Source organism: Aotus nancymaae, unplaced genomic scaffold (assembly GCF_030222135.1).
Source record: "Aotus nancymaae isolate 86718 unplaced genomic scaffold, 86718_ANA_hifiasm-v0.15.2.pri h1tg000029l, whole genome shotgun sequence".
NCBI classification, from domain to species: Eukaryota; Metazoa; Chordata; class Mammalia; order Primates; family Aotidae; genus Aotus; species Aotus nancymaae.
In genome coordinates this window covers 21,866,905-21,888,743 of record NW_026988442.1, presented here as the reverse complement: position 1 = coordinate 21,888,743, position 21,839 = coordinate 21,866,905, and the positions used below count along the sequence as shown (strand labels likewise).

At 44.9% G+C, this 21,839-nt stretch overlaps 1 protein-coding gene across 12 annotated transcripts in view; it reads left to right on the top strand.

The window, feature by feature from the left end:
* PTPRT (protein tyrosine phosphatase receptor type T) overlaps positions 1–21,839 on the top strand; it is an 832,297-nt gene that overhangs the window by 637,931 nt on the left and 172,527 nt on the right. For 10 of the 12 annotated variants that reach the window (XM_064382451.1, XM_064382445.1, XM_064382444.1 and 7 more), the window contains exon 13: positions 5,646–5,702. The exons of the other annotated variants lie outside the window; for them this stretch is intronic. In XM_064382451.1, the coding sequence (XP_064238521.1) occupies positions 5,646–5,702 (57 nt within the window). The remainder of the gene's footprint in view (positions 1–5,645; positions 5,703–21,839) is intronic. 12 annotated transcript variants of the gene reach the window in all.

Sequence of the window (21,839 nt, the reverse complement as noted above, 5' to 3'; positions counted from 1 at the left end):
CAGGGAAGGGGCCATAATGGGGAATCATTTGTGAGAGGAAAGACTCTAGTCAGATAGTCTACTGGAAAGCTCTTGAATCTTGTCAGACTTTTGGTGGTGAAAGCTCAGACTGTGTGGCTAGAAGGTTGGGGCAGGGCAACATTATTCCTCCCCAGCTGAGTCCCATGAGATACATTTTCCAGGATTTGGGGTCCTCAGAATTACATGAGTGTAACAAGTTCTCCTTGACTTGTGCCCCCTTCGTTCTCACCTACTGTCTTCTAGGCCCTAAAATGTCAGTGGAAATATATGGATTTTCCTGAAGGTTTGTGAGAAGGTGGAGGAAGAGAACCATACCATAAGTACACATAAAATAGCCTAAAGATGACCTTTAACTATCCCAACCCTTTCTTTAATATTTTTCTCACTGCAACAGCTGGCACATCTCTCTAGCCTTCTCTTCTTTCCCTCTGTGCTACTCTCTAGATGTGCTCAAACTTCTCCCACTACACACACCCCTTCCATACCCCACGTTCACACCCAACTCAGGAAGACAAAAGCTGGTGTGATAGAGTTCAGAAAAACAAGCAAGGACTAACTCTTGCCATTGAAGCATGTACCTTGGGAGTTCCAATCCATCTTTCTCAACTAGAAATAAGAATTATCCACTCAAGATCTGAAACACCTGAGTTGACTTAATCTCAAATCTGTTATTTTGAAGCAGTTGCATCTTATAAAGGGAAAAGGGGGCCTTTGAAAATTGGGAGTCACGGAAGGAACACATTTGGGGTAGGCTGGAGACAAGGGTTATAAATAAAGAGAAAGTGCTCTATTGGAAATTTTTTTTTGAGACAGAGTCTTGCTCTGTCGCCAGGTGCCAGGCTGGAGTGCAGTGGCGCAAGCTTGGCTCACTGCAACCTCCAGTTCCTGGGTTCAAGCAATGCTCCTGCCTCAGCCTCCCAAGTAGCTGCGACTACAGGCATGCGCCACCACACCCAGCTAATTTTTATATTTTTCAGTAGAGGTGAGGTTTCACCATGTTGGCCAGGATGGTCTTGATCTCTTGATCTCATGATCTGCCCTCCTCGGCCTCCCAAAGTGCTGGGATTACAGGCGTGAGCCACCGCGCCTGGCCTCTATTGGAAATTTTAAACCCCCGTGATGGGATCTCAATGTAATGTTTGAAGGGGGATTAAAAGGGGTTTGCAAAAATTAACCATCCAGTCACAAGGCTTGTGTGCTGACACAATGTGTCATGTGATGATAGAAGTAAAGCCTGGCACTTACCACACACTAAATAAATAGTGGTCATCATTAAGGTTATTACTTAATGATAGGCCAGATAGGCTCAAGGGATTAAATCAAGACCTCCTTTCCTCAGAATTGGAATTCAGATCTGATTCCATCATACCACTTTGAATCTTGTTAATACCAATAGATAGGTGAGATTCATCGACCACTGACAGGATGCTCTGTCTCCTGTTTTTTAACCTCTTCCCATGCCTTTTTTCTAGTAATAATTGATAACAGAATGTTCAGGGTGTGATGGTCTTTGGCCTGTCTCCAGGAGTATTCAAGCTAAGTCTTGGAGCAGAAGGTGAGCTGGCTCAAGGAATCCTCAACTTTCTTTACTTCCACAACATAGAAGCTAATAAACCAAGAAATTGGTTTGTCTTCAGGGTTGTCTGCTCCAGGGCCATCTGTAGCCCAGCAGCAACTCTCTGTGCTCAACATTTATTGCTTTAGAAAAAACAAGAGTCAGAAGGGAAGTCTGAGGCATTCAGCATTCTAAGGTCCTTTGCAGGGTCTCTATGTTTTCATTAATGGCTAACACACACACACACACACACACACACGCGCGCGCGCGCGCGCGCGTGCGCTGAACAGGGCTTGGAAATAGTGAAGAGAGAAGGGTAATGAATCCTCAAGTAAAGGGTGATATGGTCAGGGAACAAGGTGATGTAGGAGAAAGCAAGAGACCTCTACCTTTTCTCCAACTGGATTAGTCAGACTAGGCTAGGCTTTGCTGCAATAACAAGCTAATACCCAACTCGCAGTAGCTTAATACCACAAAGGCATGTTTGTTGCTATGCCATCTAGAATATATGTAGTTTCAAAGGACTCCTGAGCAGGGGAAGAGAAAGCATCAAAGTGGCTTCTCTTCCCCTGCTCAGGAGTCCTTTGATACTACATATATTCTACATTTAACTTGGATCTTAAATATATCACTTGGAAATGACTCATGCCACTTCCACTTACATAGCCTTGATGAGAGTTAGTCACATGATAACAGCTCAACTGCAAGTTGACTGGAACTCTTTCCTATGCCCAAGAAGGAGAGATGGACCAGACACTGGTAAACAGGAGACATCTCTAGAACCATATATGTAAATAGGACCTTTGTGTTTTGCTGAGTTCCATGATCCATCCCATTATCTTCTGCCCTACCAACTAGAAAAATCTCTCCCCATTCCTGCCCTTATCCAGCTGTCCCTCTGTTCCTACCCCAGGTAGCTGAGCATTACTGCTAAGCACAGCATGGGTCATAGACCCAGAGGGTGGAGTGCGGAGGCACCTCCTCTTGGCTTCCAACCCAACTAAGGCTTTAACTGTTTTCCATTTGATCATCACCATGATTTCATGAGAGATAATTATTACCTCTACTTTGTAACCGGAGAAACTCAAATTTAGTATTGTATGTAGTTTTCCAAGTGACACAGCTACTGAGTGAGAAATACTGAATCAGAGTTTCAGGTATTCATTTACCTTTCAGTAAGCATGTATCAAGTACAACTTAGTATTGATATGTAATCCCACATTCCCTAGTGGTTAAAAACACCATTTTTAGATTTGGATGGTTGGATGGTCTTTGATTCTAGGTAGTAAAAGTTACCAAACTACTCTTTGTCTCAGTTTCCCCATCTATAAACCAATGACAATAACACCCCTTACTTCACAGGGCTAATATAAGAATTTCATGAGCTAATGTATCAAAAGTACTTAATATAATATCTGGCTTATAAAAAGCACTCAACAAGCAGTAGCTCATGGAAGAGCCAACCAATAAATGTAAGTCCAATAAGGGCTGTGGTCAAGGCAAATCAGGATGTAATTGGAGGGCAACAAGGGAGATATAAATCAACTCATGGTATGTTTTTTCGGAACATGTGGTCACTAAGATAAGGTTTGAAAGAAGAGTGACAATTATCATGTTGAACAAGGTTGGAAAGTAAGTTGAGAAAATCTTCAAGCCAAGGGAGTAGGTACACAAATCATTGAAGGCAAGAGAGCATGCCACTGAATTTAAATGGGACAAGGCAAACGAATGATGGCTAGCAGGCCATAGGAGCAATCAGGGGCCACCCAGGATTCTGTGTAGTCCCATTGTGTGTATGTGTGTGTGTGTGTGTACGTGTACGTGTACACATAAGAAAGCATTGTCCTTAGATGGTGGAGCCCCTGGAGGTACTTATGCAGACTGCCTTTTTTAGGAAGGACACCCTAGTTATAGTTTAGACAATGAATCAGAGAAGGGGGACTCAGGCAGGGAAAAGGCTACAGAATGAGAGAACAATTAAGAGGCTGCTGGAGGAGGCCAAGTGGGAACATGTGAGTCATCTCTTCTCTCAAGCCTTCCATTTCTTTTACTGACATGTGAGGCTGACAGTCCTTGTCTTGCCTACCTCAGAGCATTGGGATAAAAAAATAAACAAACTAAAAAAATAGCTACTTAGAACAGGAGTTAGCAAACTCTTCTGTAAAAGGACAGATAGTAAATATTTTCAGCTTTGCAGGCCTTATGGTCTCTGTCACAACTACTAAAGTCTGTCATTGTAGCTCAAAAGCAACCATACGTATAAGGATATGTATACGAATGAGTGCAGCTGTGTTCCAATAAAACTTTGTTTATGGACACTGAAATTTGCATTTTATGTAATTTCCATGTGTCACAAAATATTACTCCTCTTTTATTGTTTTCCCAACCATTAAAAATGTAAAAAGCATTTATAGCTCATGACTGCACAGGAAACAGGGAGTGGGGGGCCAGATTTGGCCTACAAGTCATAGTTTGCTGACCCCTGACTTAGACTGTGCTTTTAAAATAACAAAACTTTTCATTTTTTTAAGGGAAAAGTATTATGAATACTATTTACTGGTGGTTACATTTTATAGTAGTTCATGGCTGTTGATCAAGTTTGCCATCTGTGTTATTTTTCAAATTATGTCTTTTCTGTTTATCAGTTGGTCTGGCATCCTCTACCCTCTCTATTTTGCGTAAGAACGTCCTGCAGTTTTGTTGATGGACCACTGGAGAAAGCTGCAGTCTCTGGCCAAGCCTAAAACACCTTTCAACCTTTTTTATGATTTTCTTTAGAGAGGCGAGGGGTGGATTTGAAAGCCCAGGAACATTAAAGCCAGACAAACCAGGGTTTGAATACAGCCTCTTCCAGTTAGTGACCTTGAGCAGTTTTACAAATTCTATGAGTCACCATTTCTTCATTCATTCATTCATTTATTCAACAAATATTCACTGAGTACCTACTATGTGCCAGGCCTACTAATGCAAGGCCACATGAGTACACTAGTAAATGAGACACCGTGTCTGCTTTCAAGGAGACTGCAGAATTAAAGAGAAGACATCCACTTCTAATACAGTGATGTTAGTGCAATAAGAAGGGAAGATGAGGGTGTTATGGGAAGATGAGGAGGGGCGTCTGTCCAGATTCACTGACATACTAAAGGCTCCCTAGAGGTAAGGGGTTCTAAACTGACACCTGATGGAGCAGTTGTCAGCCAGGTGAAAGAGCAGGAAGGACAATATCCCGTGCAAAGTGACTCACCTGGGGAAGGCTTACAGACAAAAAGGTGGGGGGCTGTTGATAATGGAAAGCTGTTTATCATGCTTGGGATGGGGTGGGTGGTAGTAGTGGAGAGAGGCAAGACCAGAGGGGTGGGCAGGAGACTCATCTTGGAGGGCCTGTGAGCTGGGTGAGGCGGTTTGAAGTTTACATTGGGGAAAATGAGGCAGCACTGATGTATTTCAGCTGAAGGATGGAGAGTAAGACTGAAGGAAAACAGGACTGGAGGTAGAGAGACTAGATGGGAGGCTGCTTAAATGATGTATGTGAAGCACGAGTGGCTTGAACAAAGTGAGAGTGAAATTAAAGAGAAGGAAGCAGCTTCAAGAGTTTTCCTGGGGTAGAATTAGTAAAGCATGGTGATTGATTATAAGAGGGACATCAGAAAAAAAGGAGGGCTCCCGTGTGTCTAGACTGAGAAGCTGCATGGATGGTGGCACCATTTGTGCAGAAAGGGAAGTCAAAGGGAGAAGCAGTTTTGGTGGAAAAATGGCAGATTTATTTATAATCACACTGACCTTTCTGGGTTGTTCTAAGTCTTAGAAACATTATATGTGAGGTACCCAGAAAAGTACCTGGCATGTCGTGGGTGCTTGATAAATGGTGCCTCTTACTCTTGTTTCGTTTTTTAAAAAATCTATTTCAGGCCCTGTTTTGTTAAATCATGATGTTCTTTTGCTATTTAGTGTGAGCTCTTCAGAGCCACAAGAATTGAAGTTTTGTTCACCGTGCCGCACGTTTTCATGTGTGTTTCTTTCTCTCCTTCTCTTCTGCATGCTGCCTGGGGACTGGCTTCCTTGTGGTCAGCACCAATGGGCAGCGCCCAGGTGACCCCGGGGACTCCACTCTGCCTCCTCACCACAGGTGATCACCAGAGCCCTGGGCGGGTGGGAGGGGAGAGTTGCCCACGCTCAGTGAGTCCTCCAAGCCAGGTGCACCAGAGAGGAACCAGCATTCCCTCCAGTCCACCCACCCATCTCTCCACCCATTCACCCATCAACCCACACATTCATTCATCTGCCCATCCATCCATCCTTCTATCCATGTACTCATCTATCCACTCACCTATTCATTCATTCTACTAATGCCTACTAGGTACCTACTGGGTGCCAGGCACTGTTCTGGGCACTGAGATGTACAATGATGAGCAAAAGAAGATATGTTCCAGTGCCTTTCCAGGAGAAGAAACAGCCATTGGTCAACAAACTACACTAAATTTGCCACTTTGAATGGTGTTACAAAGGAAAGGTACAGGGTATTCAAAATAAACAAACCCATGTGCAGCCAAGGGAGTGCTTCGCAGGGGAAGTGACAGCTGAGCTGTGATCTAAAGTTGGGAAAGAGTTGATGTAACAATTCTGTGCTTAGGAAGTGAGAAGCTCTCGTGATGATCTCAGGTCTACCATTTGTCCTGACGATTTACCCATACCATGATCAGCCCCACTTTTCCTATCCGTTAAATAGGAATAATCCCACCTACCCCTTATGGGGCACCATTTGCATTGTAGACTGTATACATGCAGTGGCCTCTGAGACTAAACATGATAATAAATGCCAGAGGAGCTGCTATGGGTATGCCCAGTCTAGAGTCTGTATTTGTTTGTAATAAATGCCAGCCCCTTTCCTCAAGTACACCATATGTAGAGCTCATTTCACATAAATGTGTGTCATTCTTCAAAGGACACAGAGCCCACCTGTGCTGATGCCCATTGTGGTACTCAAAAGACAATCTGCTAACCTAGAGACCTCTTTATTGCAGGGCCCCTTTTTAGTCAATGGGATGTTTCTTGGAGATGTCGAACCTTTAACTGTCACCTCTTTCAAAGTCCTTGCCCAGACAATGGCCTCTGGTCTACTAATCCCCGACTGGTCAGTTTATCATGGTGGAAAAGGAGGTGCAGCAGGAAGTGATGACATCAGTCTGTCATCCAGTACCTTCACAGTTCACTCCTGTCCACCCCCTTTCCCAAACTCAGAGACATCACTGCTAGTGAATGTCTTAGGTTGAGTTCCCTGGACACTCAGCCTGAGATGGGGATTCTTGTGCAAATTATTCATTGCAGAATGTTCTCAGAAGAAAGAAAGGGAGGAAGATGAGATAGGGCAGAGAACAAAGCTAAAGGAGGGTGTGGAGACCTGCATCTGCCTCAGCCCCTGGGGTAAAGGGGAGGTCTGGAGTAGGAAATGTGCTAAAGAGTTGATCCCACCTTGAGACAAGGGGGCCAATATTTGTACCATAGTATTAGTCAGCTACTGGCTGTGGGCTGCCATGGGAATGCGTGACCTCCTGGAAAAGTGGTTCCCTTTTGCCTAATGGTACTTCTCTAGGAAGGGAGGTATTTGTGAGCCATATGCTGCCAGCACCCACAGCAGCTGGAGAGTGGGCGCACCAGCCCAGTAAAGGAGACTGGGGCTGAGCCTAAACAGCCTCCACTATGAGCCAGTTTTGTCTCTGCCTTTGTACTGCCATGGACACCCATACTCCAGTGTGTCACTGCCAACACCACAGGAATTTCATCTCAGCCAGTCCCTGTTAGATTACCTTAAGCAAGTTGCATAGCCTTATTTCACCAGCAAAACTATCATATGTACTTCATACCATCATATTAAAAATTCAATTAGAAATGCTTTGGGAGGCTGAGGTGGGTGGATCACCTGAAGTCAGGAGTTCGAGACCAGCCTGATCAACATGGTGAATCCCTTTCTCTACTAAATGCAAAAAATCAGCTGGGTGTGGTTCTGCATGCCTGTAGTCCTAGCTACTTGAGAGGCTGAGGCAGGAGAATTGCTTGAACCCAGGAGGTGGAGGTTGCAGTAAGCTGAGATTGAGCCATTGCACTCCAGCCTAGGCAACAAGAGCTAAACTCTGTCAAAAAAAAAAAAAAGACAGAAATGCTAGGAGTGTTGTTTGCATTCATAGCACATAGTAGGTCTTTACCAAATATCAGTCCCCAACCCGACCTTATCTGAGACCCTTCCCAAAGGGAGGTGGGAGTTGCAGATGGACACATGGGAGCGTGCAGATGGACAGTGGGAGAAAAGTGACTCTTGCCACTGTTCACGCCCCCAATTTACAAAGAAACAGTGCTTCTCCAGAGTGTGTGCAAGCTGCTCTGTTTCTGCTGGGCCATTGTTCTCTGGGCTCTATTCAAGTCGAGCAGTCAGATAATATTTTCTTTAAACAGAGCCAATCCCATATCAGGTGCTTTTGTTCTTACCTCTTGTCTTCCAAGGCATCTGAACGTTCCTCCTCTGACAGGTTTATTTCCTTGTGATCCATTTATTTCCACACATTTCTCAGCCTCATTTGATGGGTGAGGTGCCTGTGAGTGCTATCCCTTTCAAAGGGTGTTTTTGTTAATGTTCGTCCCCTGGTAGCAATAATGGCTGATGTAAATAATAACTGCCTGGGTCTGAATGATGGCGATATTAGGCTTTAAGCACAGGCAGCCTCTTTTCATATCAACACCAACTCGGAGAGCTGTGGGACCACATTATGTAGCAGGGACAGGCTGGCATTCGGAGAGAGTGGAGGCTGAGTTCAGCTCTCAGCAATGCCACCTTCTGGGCTGGTGATCCTGGATAAGTTGTTTCTCTTTTCCAGACTTTATTATCTTTATTTGGAGAAACGGAAATATTAATAACCACAATCATAGTTAATCATGAGAATGAAGTGCAATAACAGCTTTCACTTCTTTGCCCATCTAGCTCCAAGTAGCTCTTCAGGTCTTCTGGACTCCTTGGCCTATTCTTCAAGGAATTCATGCTCTATGGCAAGATTGCTCAACTGCCGCACCATTGGTGTCTGGGCCCATATAGTTCTTTCCTGTGGGGCGTGGCGGGGACGGGGTGCTGTCCTGTACACTGTAGGATGTTTAGCAGCCTCTCCCCACTAGATGTCAGCAGCATGTCAACCCCAATTGTAACAACCAAATACATCTCCAGACATTCCCAAATGTCCCATAGAGACAAAATCATCCTATGTTATAAACCTCCAGAGCCATACTGTTGAATAGAAATAGAATTTGAATGTTGCATGTAATTTTAAATTTCTTAGAGTCACATGGGAAAAGCAAAAAGAAAACAGGTGAAATTAATTTTAATAATATAATGTATCTAACTCAATACAGATGCTCCTTAACTTATGATGGGGTTATGTCTGAATAAACCCATCTTAAGTTGAAAATGAGGCCAGGCGCGGTGGCTCATGCCTGTAATCCCAGCACTTTGGGAGGCCAAGGCAGGTGGATCACGAGGTCAAGAGATCGAGACCATCCTGGTCAACATGGTGAAACCCCGTCTCTACTAAAAATACAAAAAATTAGCTGGACATGGTGGCGCGTGCCTGTAATCCCAGCTACTCGGGAGGCTGAGGCAGGAGAATTGCCTGAACCCAGGAGGCGGAGATTGCGGTGAGCCGAGATCGTGCCATTGCACTCCAGCCTGGGTAACAAGAGCGAAACTCCGTCTCAAAAAAAAAAAAAAAAAAAGAAAATGTTGTAAGTCGAAAATGCATTTAATGCAATTAACCTACGGACCATCATAGCTTAACCTAGCCTACCTTAAATGTGCCATGCTGAAAACACTTACATTAGCCTACAGTTGGGCAACATCATCTAACACAAAGCCTATTTTATATTACAGTGCTGAATATCTCATGTAATTTATGGAAGACTTTCGCTGAAAGTGAAAAGCAGAATGTTTGCATGGGTACTCAAAGTGCACTTTTTACTGAATAGGTATCACTTTCTTAGCAGCATTGTAAAGTCAAAAAATCTGAAGCCCAGCTATCTTAAGTTCATAATCATCTGGTATATCCAAAATAATATTATTTTAATGTGCAACAAAATTAAACAACTGATGAAAGATATTTTATATTCTCTTTTTGTACTAAGTCTTTAACATTTGGTGTGTGTTTTACACATAGAACACTTCGATAAAATACATTTTAAAATTCAGTTCCTCAGTTACACCAGCCACTTTTCAAGTGCTTTAAGTATGTGGCTTGGTGACTACCATTGTGGGCAGTGCAGATCTAGAGATAAAACATCTGGGGTCATCTTTGTCCCTAGTTGATGAATAGAAATGCATGTGTAGAGAAGAGGCTCAGTAAATAATTCAGTTCCTTTTATTTCTTATTGCTCCCTAGGGGACATTTGGCAGCATCTGGAAGAGATGTATTTGGTTGTCACAGCTGGGTGCAAGGGGCTACAGTCACTTAGCGAGTAGAAGTCAGGTAGGCTTCCATTGAGAGAAATAAGGTAAAAACCTCTTCTGGCCAGGATTGAGCATTTTTCTGCAGTGAGTTGAGTGGAAGCCACAGTAGACAAGTGACTAGTTAATTAACATTAAGAGGACTCAGTCTCACTCAGGCCCACCAGTGCAGAAAGCAGGCCTCTTCTCACATCCCTTCTGCAGCTCAGACAGGCCTCAAGGGGGTGGCCTGGACCTCCGAGCCCAAGAGGAGACTGACAGTGTCCAGTCTGGAGGCCAGAGTAGCTGTACTAAAGGTCATCCCCAGGGGCAGATCTGACTCATTTGTGTTGGACATGACCAGTGCCCATTGTTAATTTTCTACAGAGAGAAGGGTTATGGGACAAGCCCTCATCTGGAGTCCAAACTGCATTCCTTAAAACTGAGGGACCTTGAGCGAATCACTCAGCCTTTCCAAACCTCACCTTCTTCATTTATGAAATAGTAAACTTGAGTCTCTGTACGGCCAGGCCCAGTCATGGTGAGGGCCAACAGAAGAAATGGATGCACTCTTTTTTTTTTTATTTTTTTTTGAGACAGAGTTTCACTCTTGTTACCCGGGCTGGAGTGCAATGACGCCATCTCAGCTCACTGCAACCTCTGCCTCCTGGGTTCAAGCAATTCTCCTCAGCCTCCCAAGTAGCTGGGACTACAGGCGCGCACCACCATGCCCAGCTAGTTTTTGTATTTTTAGTGGAGACGGGGTTTCACCATGTTGACCAGGATGGTCTCAATCTCTTGACCTTGTGATCCACCCGCCTCGGCCTCCCAAAGTGCTGGGATTATAGGCGTGAGCCACCGCGCCCAGCCATGGATGCACTCTTAACCCAGCTCCAGGTTTGAGGAATATTGAACACAATTTCCCTTATTATTCCTTTATTTCCTGTGCACCTCATGTTGAAACTCTCTCTTATTATTTCCCTGGAAATTCTTTAAATCAGGCCCTTGCCATAGTCACAGGATTCAGGTCATCATACCCTCCCTTGGAGTGCTTTCCAACTGCCCCTAAAGCAACCTTCCCAGGGACGGCTCTACTTGGACCCAGGTATAAGAAGTTTCAACCTTTGGGAGAAAGCTGTGTGGGCCAAGATACGATGATGAAGCAAAGCAGCAGTCTCCCTAGGGTCATGCCTTGGCCCTGCGAGCTTGGACACCCTGAGGCCTCAGTGACCCTCCAAGGGAGCAGATGTCCAAGTTGACTGATGGTGTGAGAACAGGAAACAGAGGCAGGAGAACTGGGTGAAGCTCCAACCTGAACAGCCACCATGAGGGGAAAGTGCTTGGTGGAGAGAAGAGGAAGACAGGCAGCAGAGGCAGGGGCACAGCCTGCCAGGAGAGAGGGGGCAGCTCTCGGAGACAATAGCATTGGGTATGTCCAATAAGATTATGAAAAGAAAAATATAATAGCAAGTATGTTACATGCTTCCTACATGCTATGGAATGTGCTGAGTTTCATATCATTAACTCATTTAAACTTCCCAACAACTCCCCCAATTAGAGTACTATTAGTATTCACAGTTTACAGATGAGGAAACCGAGGCTCAGATGATTAAAAATCACCGAACTCTGAAATGGTGAAATTAGCATTCAAACCCAGGTCTCTCAAGACAGTCTGTAATCATACTCATCGTGCTCTGTGCCCATAGCCAACATTAGAGAGCATCTATTCTGAGCCAGCACTGGGAAATACTATGGCAGGATGGTTCATCTGAGAGGCTTTGCACCATAAATTTTCCCCATTTTCTTATCTGCAAAATGGAAATACTCATAATGACCAGTTATTGAGAGGAATCATGAGATAAGAAACTTCATTATCTTAGACTTGTGCTGTCATTATTTTGATCCTAAACCCATCTTGAGGAAATTGAAGTCCAGAGAGTGAGTAGCAGGCAAGCTGACCATTGGTGAGATTCAGGCAGACTGAATCTGGGCCAGAATGTGACTGGTGACTGGGCCAGCACTGTGGTTCCTGAGAAACATGAGTGATAGAGGAAAAAGGTGAGAGCCCATCAGGACCTCAGGCCTGGGGTACCTAAAGTGCCAAACAGAATTCACGAATCAGGGCTCATCAAAGATTTAGGATATAAGGTGGACAGCTGGACACAGCAGTCCCAGCTCCTGCAGTGACCCAAGGCTAGAGCAGGACTGAGCACTGAGATGGCTGAAAGGATGTGGCTGTCCCTGAGCTTTTGACCTGGGCATCCTCTAGTTCCCCTTGACCAGTGCTTTGGTTGGTTCTGGAATGCACACAGGCCAGGGCTCTGCCAGCAGACTAGGGACAGAGGCCACAGCTGGAGGCCAGGGGGGCAGATGACATCCAGGAGCCAGGCTGATCATTGCAGGGGACCCTCCTCAGCTCTTCTGGGCAACTGCTTGTATGGCTGTAAGGCTGACACTACAGAATGGGGGAGGAGGCAAGCCTTGGGTCAAATACATTAGGATACTGTACTTATCAACAGTCTTCCAGCAGATGCTCAAAGCTTGACACCAGGCTACTGGTACATCATTCCAGCTGCCGTGTTCTGTTGCCAGTATCCCCACTGAATCAAAAGGCTTAATGCAGAAGAGAGTTGTCACATCCCCTGTAGGGTGTTCTTTAGGAGGTGAATGTTTATGCTTCTTCAAAACAAACATCTAATCAGGGAGCATATATGATTGAGGCTCTCACTGTACCTTTTTCTCTCCGGGGATATTCTCCTTAAGGCAAAGAGAAATCAGTCTCCAGTCTTCCATCCAAACTGCCGTTAAACTCAGATTCAGAAGCCCAGCATCATCCTTGCCTTCTCTTTCTCCTCATCTTCAGTATCCAATTTATCACTAAATCTGATCGATACTGCCTCTGAAATCTCGCCTGAATCTCTGTCTCCTTCTTCCTCACTGCTACAACTCATGTCTGGGACTCATAAGGTTAGTGTCACAGATTCCAAACTGGGGTCCCCATGTCTTTATAGCAGTCCCTTTCCAATATTTACTCCCCACTTAAACCAGAATGATAATCTAAAAATAAGAGTATGATTCAGGCCAGGTATGGTGGCTCAGACCCATATTCCAGCACTTTGGGAGGCCAAGGGAAGTGAATTGCTTGATCCCAGGAATTCGAGATCAGCCTAGGCAACATAGTGAGACCATGTCTCTACAAAAATAATGTTAAAAAAAAAAAAAAATAGCGAGGCATGGCAGTGCATGCCTGTGGCCCCAGAGAATGCCTGTGGCCCTACCTGAGGTGGGAGGATTGCTTGAGCCCAGGAGGTTGAGGCTGCAGTGGGCCGTATTCATGCCACTGCCCTCCAGTGCGGATGACAAAGCAAGACCCACTCTCCAAAAAAAAAAAGGAGTCTAATCCTGATTAAAATGCTCCCAGGGCTCCCCTTGTGCTTTGGGATAACAAGCCTGAATCAAAAGCCATTTACCACCTAGTCCCTATCCCTTCTTTAGCTCTCCAATTTTATTTCCTCCTCAGCATCCTGAACCCCATTCACACTGATCATGTGAGTGGTACCTGCCTTCTCACACCCTCCTCTCTTTGCTGAGATGTTCTCCCTCCATGGTTTGCCTTAGTCACCCTCTAGGATCAAGTTCAGACAGTTTCATCCCTGCAAAACCTTTACTGGCCCCCATTATCTCCAGATTGCACCCAGAGATCATCAACTGGCTGGACCACTTGGCACAAAGGACTGCAACCCCCTCCCCCAGCCCTGAGCAAAGTTTTGTATTGAATGTGGCATACATTCAAAGTATAAGCATGTTTTCCTGGAACTGTTTGGTTTCTATCAGCTCTTTCCCTGTGCCTAGTACACATTGTAATGCTCATTCATTTGGCCCCATGCATGAATGATGTAATAAATGAGCAGATGGCTGACATCGATGGAACATGTGCCAGGCATGTTATACTCACCCCTGGCCCCGCTTCTGCCTCCAGTCTGTGATGGTTCAAGTACCTCACTCTGTTCACCTTCTACCATTTTGTTAGGCTGATTGTGAGTCACTGAACACTAGTTTTCAATCCAGTATTTGAACTCCATGCAGACTCACCTGCCAAGCTTCCTGGAGACTGAGTCTCCAAAGCCCTTGAGTGGAGCTCAAGACCAGTGGGACTGGTCTTGCTGAGCCCAATGTCTGGCCTGGGCTCATATGGTGTTGCCCAGGGAGAGGTCGGGCTGGGGGCAGGAATTGTGGGCAGTCATAGGGAAGACCCTCTCTTAGGACTCTGACTGTGCCAGTGTGGCAAGTGACGTCTGCTACAACCACACCGACCACCTCTTCTACCCTCCTCACCTCCCACTAAGAGCAGAGCTGCTTTTCCGTCCATCCTTTGGGAAGGGGAACAGATCAGCCTCTAATAAAGAACACAGTGATTCAGTGTTTCTGCTTTCAAAAGCCAAGGGGCAAAGGCTAGAAGAAAGAAAACATGTTCATGGTGGATTTGGCTGGAATCTCAACAATCAATGCCGTGCTCACCGCTGCTCATTTTATTACCATTGCGCGGGTTAGTTGCACTAATCTGAATTCCATGCTGCGTGTTTACTGGCTCCTCTGTCTGATCCTGCTCACGCTTCCACTAATCCTTCCTACAGATTGCCTGCTTCCTCCTGTGCCCCTTGTCTCCTTTCCACGCACTCCGATGCTAGCTGCAAGCTGCCTATTGCAGAGGCATAATCTGGACAAAGCTGCCTCAGATGGGCAGATCTTTGCTTCTCCTCCTCTTCTTCTTGCCCCTCTAAGTCAGGTAATACAGTCACCCCATAGGGGATCAATTTGGTAGAGTTGGTTGGAAAGAATTGAATTGCTTCTGAGTATGAGCCTAGGGGAGCCTCGGCCTCTGGTGCACCCTGCTATGCAGTTCAGACAAAGGAAGCTGAGACATATTGTCCTTCCAGAAGGCTTATGTTCTGCTCAGTCCGCAACCAAGCAGGAGCTCCCATTCCTCTTTCCACATGCTGTCTGTCCATTCAGCTGTGAACCCTATTAGAGTTTGCATTTCACTTAGTGAAATGTTAAGCTCCCGCTCATGCTTGTAGCCCATCCCCAGGCTGCTTCGGTCATGACTCAGGTTCACCTGGTCTTAGAAGTTGAATTGTGTTCCCAAAAAAGATATGTTGAAGTTATAACCCCAGTACCTGTGAGTAGAACCTATTTGAAAATAATATCTTTGCAAATGTAATTAGTTTAGATAAAGTCAGATGGGTGGACCCTAATCCAATATGCCTGGTGTCCTTACAAGAAGAGAAAAGCATGTAAAGACAGAGATTCATAGGGAGAAAGTCATTGACAACAGGGGCAGAGATTGGAGTGATACATCTATAAGCCAAGGAATACTAAGGATTGCCAACCACTAGCAGAAGCTAGGAAGAAGCAAAGAAGAGTTCTACCATAGTCTCAGAAGGAGCATGGCCATGCTGTCATTTTGATTTGGGACTGCTTGATTCCAAAATTGTGAGAGAATAAATTTCTGTCATTAAGCCACTCAGGTTGTGGTCATTTGTAACAACAGCCCTAGGAGATGAATGCACGTGGCAATGCAGTGATCCTGAGCACTGGCCAGTGGGCAGTGGTTGAGCTTCAAGGGCTGTGCCTTTAAAGTGGACAGACCTCAAGAAAACCTTGGCCAAGATCTGCCATCCAGAGAATCTCTTTGGCTCACCCCATCTCCCCTGTAAGATCCCCTTGTTGACCATATTCTACATTTGGCCCAGACACGTCTCTACTCTGTGGCTCTGACCCTTCCTTTCTTCGTTTGATTTCTGCCTTCTCCCTTTGCATAGTCACAGCATCTGCTGTTGGTCATGCCCTGGTCTTGGCTTTGCTTCACAAGCCAGGCTGTGGTAACCTGTTCTCAGCGTCCTGAGATTACATGACCTGCAGACCGTCCCTGATTGGCTTTTGTGCTGGTCTCTACACTAGCTGCTCCTGAGAAGCCTCTCCTTGTCCCATTGCTGCCCTGAGACTGCTCTAAGCTTCACAGGAAGAATTATGGTCAGTTCAGTGTGACCGCAGCTCCCTCATACTGGCTGCCTGAAGAAGTCTAAAGGGACCATCACTTTGCCACAGGGCGTCCTAAAGAGTATGTGTTATTCTTTTATATCTGCTCTTCAGACTAAACCCTTAATCCCCAGCACAGGCTGTGGGTACTCCGGTCTGAAGCAGCTAAGCAGCTTTGAGCCTCCTGGGATCCAGGCTCAAAGCACAGATTCTACAAGCAAGGAGCCAGTACTGTCAGCGCTGAGATGACTCACCCTCTTCATCCTCCTCAGCAGGGCAGTCTGGACCACGGGAAGTCAAGATGGGGAGGGAAAAGAGAAGGCCACTGAGTGGTCACAGGAATGCCTCTGATGGGTCCCACACCACTGATGACTTGTGGAAATCAAGTTTGTAGTCTAGTTTTGCCTAAGCAGAGTTATGCATGCCCTTTCCTGTACACAACTCTGTGTTGGCACCCATCACTCAGCTCTGATTTTCAGTTTGCGCTTTCCTCTCTCCTTGAGTGTGAGCTCCAAGATAGCAGTGTTGTCTAATTACCTCCCATGCTCAGTACCTTGCTATATGTAGCCACTATCATCAGTATAACCCTAGCACCACTCAGGTTGGGCAATGTCCAGGGCTTTTTCTATGAAGCCAAGGGTTGAACTGGTGCTAATGAGACAAAGATAATGGATAGAGTCCATGTGAAGGTCACTGGGCTTTGTCCAGTTATTTCCATGGCCGTGGACTAAATTTTATTTCTGAATAAAATCTAAGCCACACTTGTGGGCAAGATTGACCCTCACCATGGACATAGACTGCCATAACGTTCCTAAAATCAAGCCATAAGTTGACTCCCAATCTCTGCTTTAGCTGTGATGCCTGCTTCAGCCATATCCTGGTTATTAACCTTGACTGCAACCTGACACCTAACTCAGTCTCCAAAGTATGCCCAATACCTGGTTTCTTAGACAACCTTATACCTAACTTTAGTCATAGCTTAATGTCTTAGTCTTATCACAGACAGAATCCTCTCTCTACCCCAGCTGAGTCCTGGCGACGTTCATAGGGTAGGCCTCTCCTGGGCACAAGAGAAAGTAGTTGAGGTCGTGTCAAGAATGACTGTGTCTGGCATCAGTTGGGCACGACTGCTCTTAAATCAGTCTGTCATGCTCTATTTCCATGGATAAAAAAGACACTTTATTTATAGAATAAAGGAGTTTTCTTCCATCCAGCAGAGGTTCTGTATTGGAGTCTCATTTAGCCATCTTTCCTGGTGTGTGTAACATGACTGAACTAGAATTTGACCTACACAGAGCATTGATAGTGTAAAACAAGGTCTACCTGGAAACATAGATTCAGGAGACCAAGCAAAATCAGCACTTGAGGAACAATTTATTTGAGTGGCCTGAGTGCTTTCAAACAATCAATTAAAGCTATTCCTATCTCACAGGGTGCTAACCTCCATTCAAGGCTGAAAACGAGGGCAACTTCTGTCAGCAGTATTTAGCAGTTTTAGTTGTATAGGCTGTGATGAAGTCAATTCTAACCTCTTAGGACTCACTGGGTAATAGTGAGGAGTCTGGGATATTAGAAATGTGTGTCTTTTTTGCACTTAAGAGTGCTTATTAAATGGTTTTCCACAGCGAGGGTAGAGCTGTCTTTGAAAACCCTGCATCTCTGTGGCGTTTTCCAGCTACTTAACATTGACTCTGAGTTAAATCGTGACTAAAAGCAATTACTGTCATATGATGAATTGAGGCAATTTATTTATTACTTGAGAAACATCCTAGGTGATGTCACTTAGAAAAATGATGGAATAATCCTTCTCAAGTGCTCCATTATCAACCAGATCTAGTGAAGGAGGCACTGCTTTGAGGCATAGGGAGGTAGTCAGCAATTTAAAGAAATTAGTCACAGCGAGATCAAAGAATGAATATTGTAGACAAAGCAGAAAAAATTCACCTAAATTTGAACAAGACTTGTCTCTCTATGGAATTATATGGGATGGTTTGGTTGCTAAATATCAAGAAAGGTTTTATAGAGGAAGCCCAGAAATTAATAATAAAAATAATGCAATGTGTGGAAGGCCTGGAGGTGGTGGCTGATATACAAGGAAAGTAAAAAGAATGAGGGAACTTAAGTGGAAAAGGTCAAGTTTAAATATCATTTGAGCAAAGTCTGTATAATTTGCCTCATGTAACAAGATTCACATGACATGTTCATCAATCCCATAGATATTAGAATAGGATACGTGGGTGCGAGGGCATGAGGGGAGATCATCTTCAAGAAAGGTGCATGAAATAGAACTGCATGATAGAGCGGGTGGCAAACCCAGCAAAGACAGGCATCAATACAAAGAGATTTTAATCTGGCTAGTCAAGGGAAGATGCTAGATCTAAATATGGGTCTGCTCCTTTACTCCAGATATTTGAGAAAAGACAACCACGTTTCTCTGCTGAATAGTGTCTCCCCCTATTTACTGGAGAGATGACAGAGTAGTACAATAGGTTAAAGAGAATAAACTGTGCTAGACAGCCAGGGCCCATGTCCCAGCTCTCCTGCTTGCTGCCATTACTTAGTCTCTCAGAGGCTGTTTCCACAACTCAGAAATAGGTATAATGATAGAACCTGCCTCGTAGGTGTATCAGTTCATTCCCACATTGCTATAAATAGCCAATACGGGGTAATTTATAAAGAAAAGAGGCTTAATTGGCTCATGGTTCTGTAGGCTGTAGAGGAAGCATAGCAGCTTCTGCTTCTGGGGAGGCCTCGGGAAGCTTCCAATCTTGGCAGAAGGCAAAGGGGCAGTAGGCATCTTACATGCCAGGAGCAGGAGCAAGACAGAGTAGATGGGGGGTGGTGGCGATACACACTTTTAAATGACCAGATCTCGTGGAAGTCACTCACTGTCATGAGGACAGTACCAAAGGGGATGGTGCTACACCGTTCATGAGGGATCCAACCCCGTGATCCAAGCACCTCCAACTAGGCCCCACCTCCCACCAGGCCCCACCCCCACCAGGCCCCGCCTCCAACACTAAAGATTACAGTTCGACATGTGGTGTGGGTGCAGACTCAGATCCAAACCATATCAATCCGGCTGTGAAGATTAAAAGAGATACTTTATGTGAAGGGCTTGAAACAGCAGCCTGGATTGTAGTAAAGGCCCTTCTATGTTTCTTCTTTATTGTTCATTGTTAGTACTTCATATGTGGTCAGATATCCTGAGCCTTCTGTTTCCATCTTCTGGAAGAACCCAGTTTTATACCGGGCTGTCCTGAAAGTCAGCCACAATTTATCCATGTTGACCTTGACTTGGCTAAAGTCAATGCAGGACTGGACATTCTCCCTGACGTACAAGTCCAGACACACCTCAAAAGTGGCAAAGAGACTTGTTTATAAGAAGCCCATGCTGGTCTTTGGCCCATTTGATGTCACATCCATCCTTCACTGTTGCCCTATGCTCCTGGGCATGCAGGTGACCCCTGCATGGGACCCCCATGCCAACTGGCTTCTGGATTTGGCTAATGGGAGACATTAATAAGAGATGGTAAAGCTGGAGGAAGGGAGAAGCCTTCTTTCTCCTGGCTCAGGCCCCTTCTTTGGCAGTGACTGTGTCCACTCCATGGTTTCAAGTCTCTGGATGGGTCTACCAGAGTTTCACCTCTGTTGGGTGATCCTAAACTCTGAGCTCTGAGAATTCCACCACCCCTTTTTGTTTCTCCAGTCTGGGCTGTGCAGTGGCTTCCTGATATTGCCACCCTCTGAGTTTCTGCACCCTTGTCTCCTAATCCTGGTGTACTAATTAGTAAATTTGCTCTGTTTTAAAAGTTTGGAGTGGTTTCCCTTTCCCTGGTTGGATGCTGTCTGATGTGAGGCAGTGCTGGTTTCTGGTGATTATTTCTTACTTTTTTAAGTGGTAAGGGCAGGCGTTGGGGGTGGTGGGGGAACCTGATTTAATCATCTAGTCTCTATATTTTTTTTCCTGTATCAACATCACACTAGCGTAAAGTATCTGAAATACACATTTTTTTCATTTTTTAAAAAAAGTCAGCAACAGCATTTGTTTCTCCCCAGGCTTCTCGCACCCCTCCTGTTTGCTACAATTTCAGTCCTCAAAGACTGCCAAAGTAGTTCATGATCACAATTACAAATACTCTCAATGCCTTGGGATGCAATTTGTAAAGTCTAGAGGCTTGAATCTAATGAAGTATCCAGATGCTCTCCTGCCAACTTCTTTTCTGTCTTGGACTTTAATTCCATCTTAAAAATAGTCTGCCATCCTGAGAATTTGTTTCCAGCAAAATCAAGAAGGTTTATGGTGCTTACCTGACTTTAGAAGAGCCAGAAAGTTGCCAAGCCTCCTCATCTCTTCCCTGTTATCTCCTCTTGGCATAACCCCCATAATCAGAGATGCCTGTAATGCTCAAAACCTTCGCTGGCATAGAAGTACCAGCTTAGAGTCAGGGTTTCAAAGCTTTTCCCTACTGGGTGCCAGATACATGCAAAGCCAGAATAAAGACAGAGAAACTCTTCAACAAAGGAAGTAATTAAGTAGACAGGGGTAAACTGCCAGCAAAGTAAGATTTGCCTCTGATAAGCCACACTGGGGATAATATGCCTTTGGATAGCTGAGAAACAACTATGTGTTTTAAAGAGTGCAGCTTTTAGGAATTGTGTCTTTCTTTCTTTACCGTCTGCAGTGATCACCAGCATGGGTTATGCATCCATTGGGATTTACTTGGTTTTATCAATTGGAATTAGATGTTCTCTGTGACTCCTATTTTTGCTCCATATCTTTACAAGGAAAATTCTCTGAAGTAAAGCTCTAGAATTGGGCCTGTCACCAGTGAGAGCACTTCGGAATGAATCCTTAATCCCTTGTTGCCAAATGATGTTATTGCTGCCATTAAGTCATCCAGATGTATGCCTGATACGAGCCTTGCCTATATGAGGAAAGTTAAGCGAAGCACTCTGGGGGCTCTGCCTTTATCCTGAGGATTGGATGAACTTAGGCAGCAGGTTACCAGGAGGCATTGCCCCAGCCTCTATCACCTTCAGTTAGTTCACAGACACAAAAAAATCCTGGTACTACCCTGGAACCAGTGCTAAGGTCACATCATCACTGTGCCCCATATGTGAACAGCTCCTCAGAATTTATCAAGCATTTTTCCTTCCATTATTACATTTGATTGTTAGAAAATCCTTGTGTGAACTTGGTATTTTCTCACTATTTCATTAATGAGAATATCAAATCACATTGTAGTTAACAGGTTTGATCAAGGTCACACAACCCATTAGTGATGGCATTTAGATGCAAGCTTGCAGATTTCCTATTTGAAACCTGATGCTTTTGACCAGTCTTATAAAACTATAGCATCTCAACATCAAAAGGGGCATAAGAAGCCTTATTGTCCCTTCTGCTTTATGGGGAGCACAGAATGTTCCAGCCAGCTCTTGTCTTTGTTGATGACACACTCCCCTTCCTTTGTGAGTGACCTAGGGAGGTTGAGGGTGAGGGGCCGAGAATGGACTGCATGGGAGTCCATGGCTCTAAAGATGATAGGGGAAATTTCTCTCACCAAGAGTATGACTATTACTGGGATTGAGGGGCATCAAGTTGAAGTGAAAGATGATGTCAACAGGCAGAGAAAATGGTCAGCATCCTGTAGACACGATGTCCTCAGGGCTTAGTTATGCATCCAGGAAGTTGAGGAGATGAGAACAGAGACAGATTGAGCAGGTAAAACGAAGGGCTAACTCTAATGCAGGACTTTGGAACTCTAA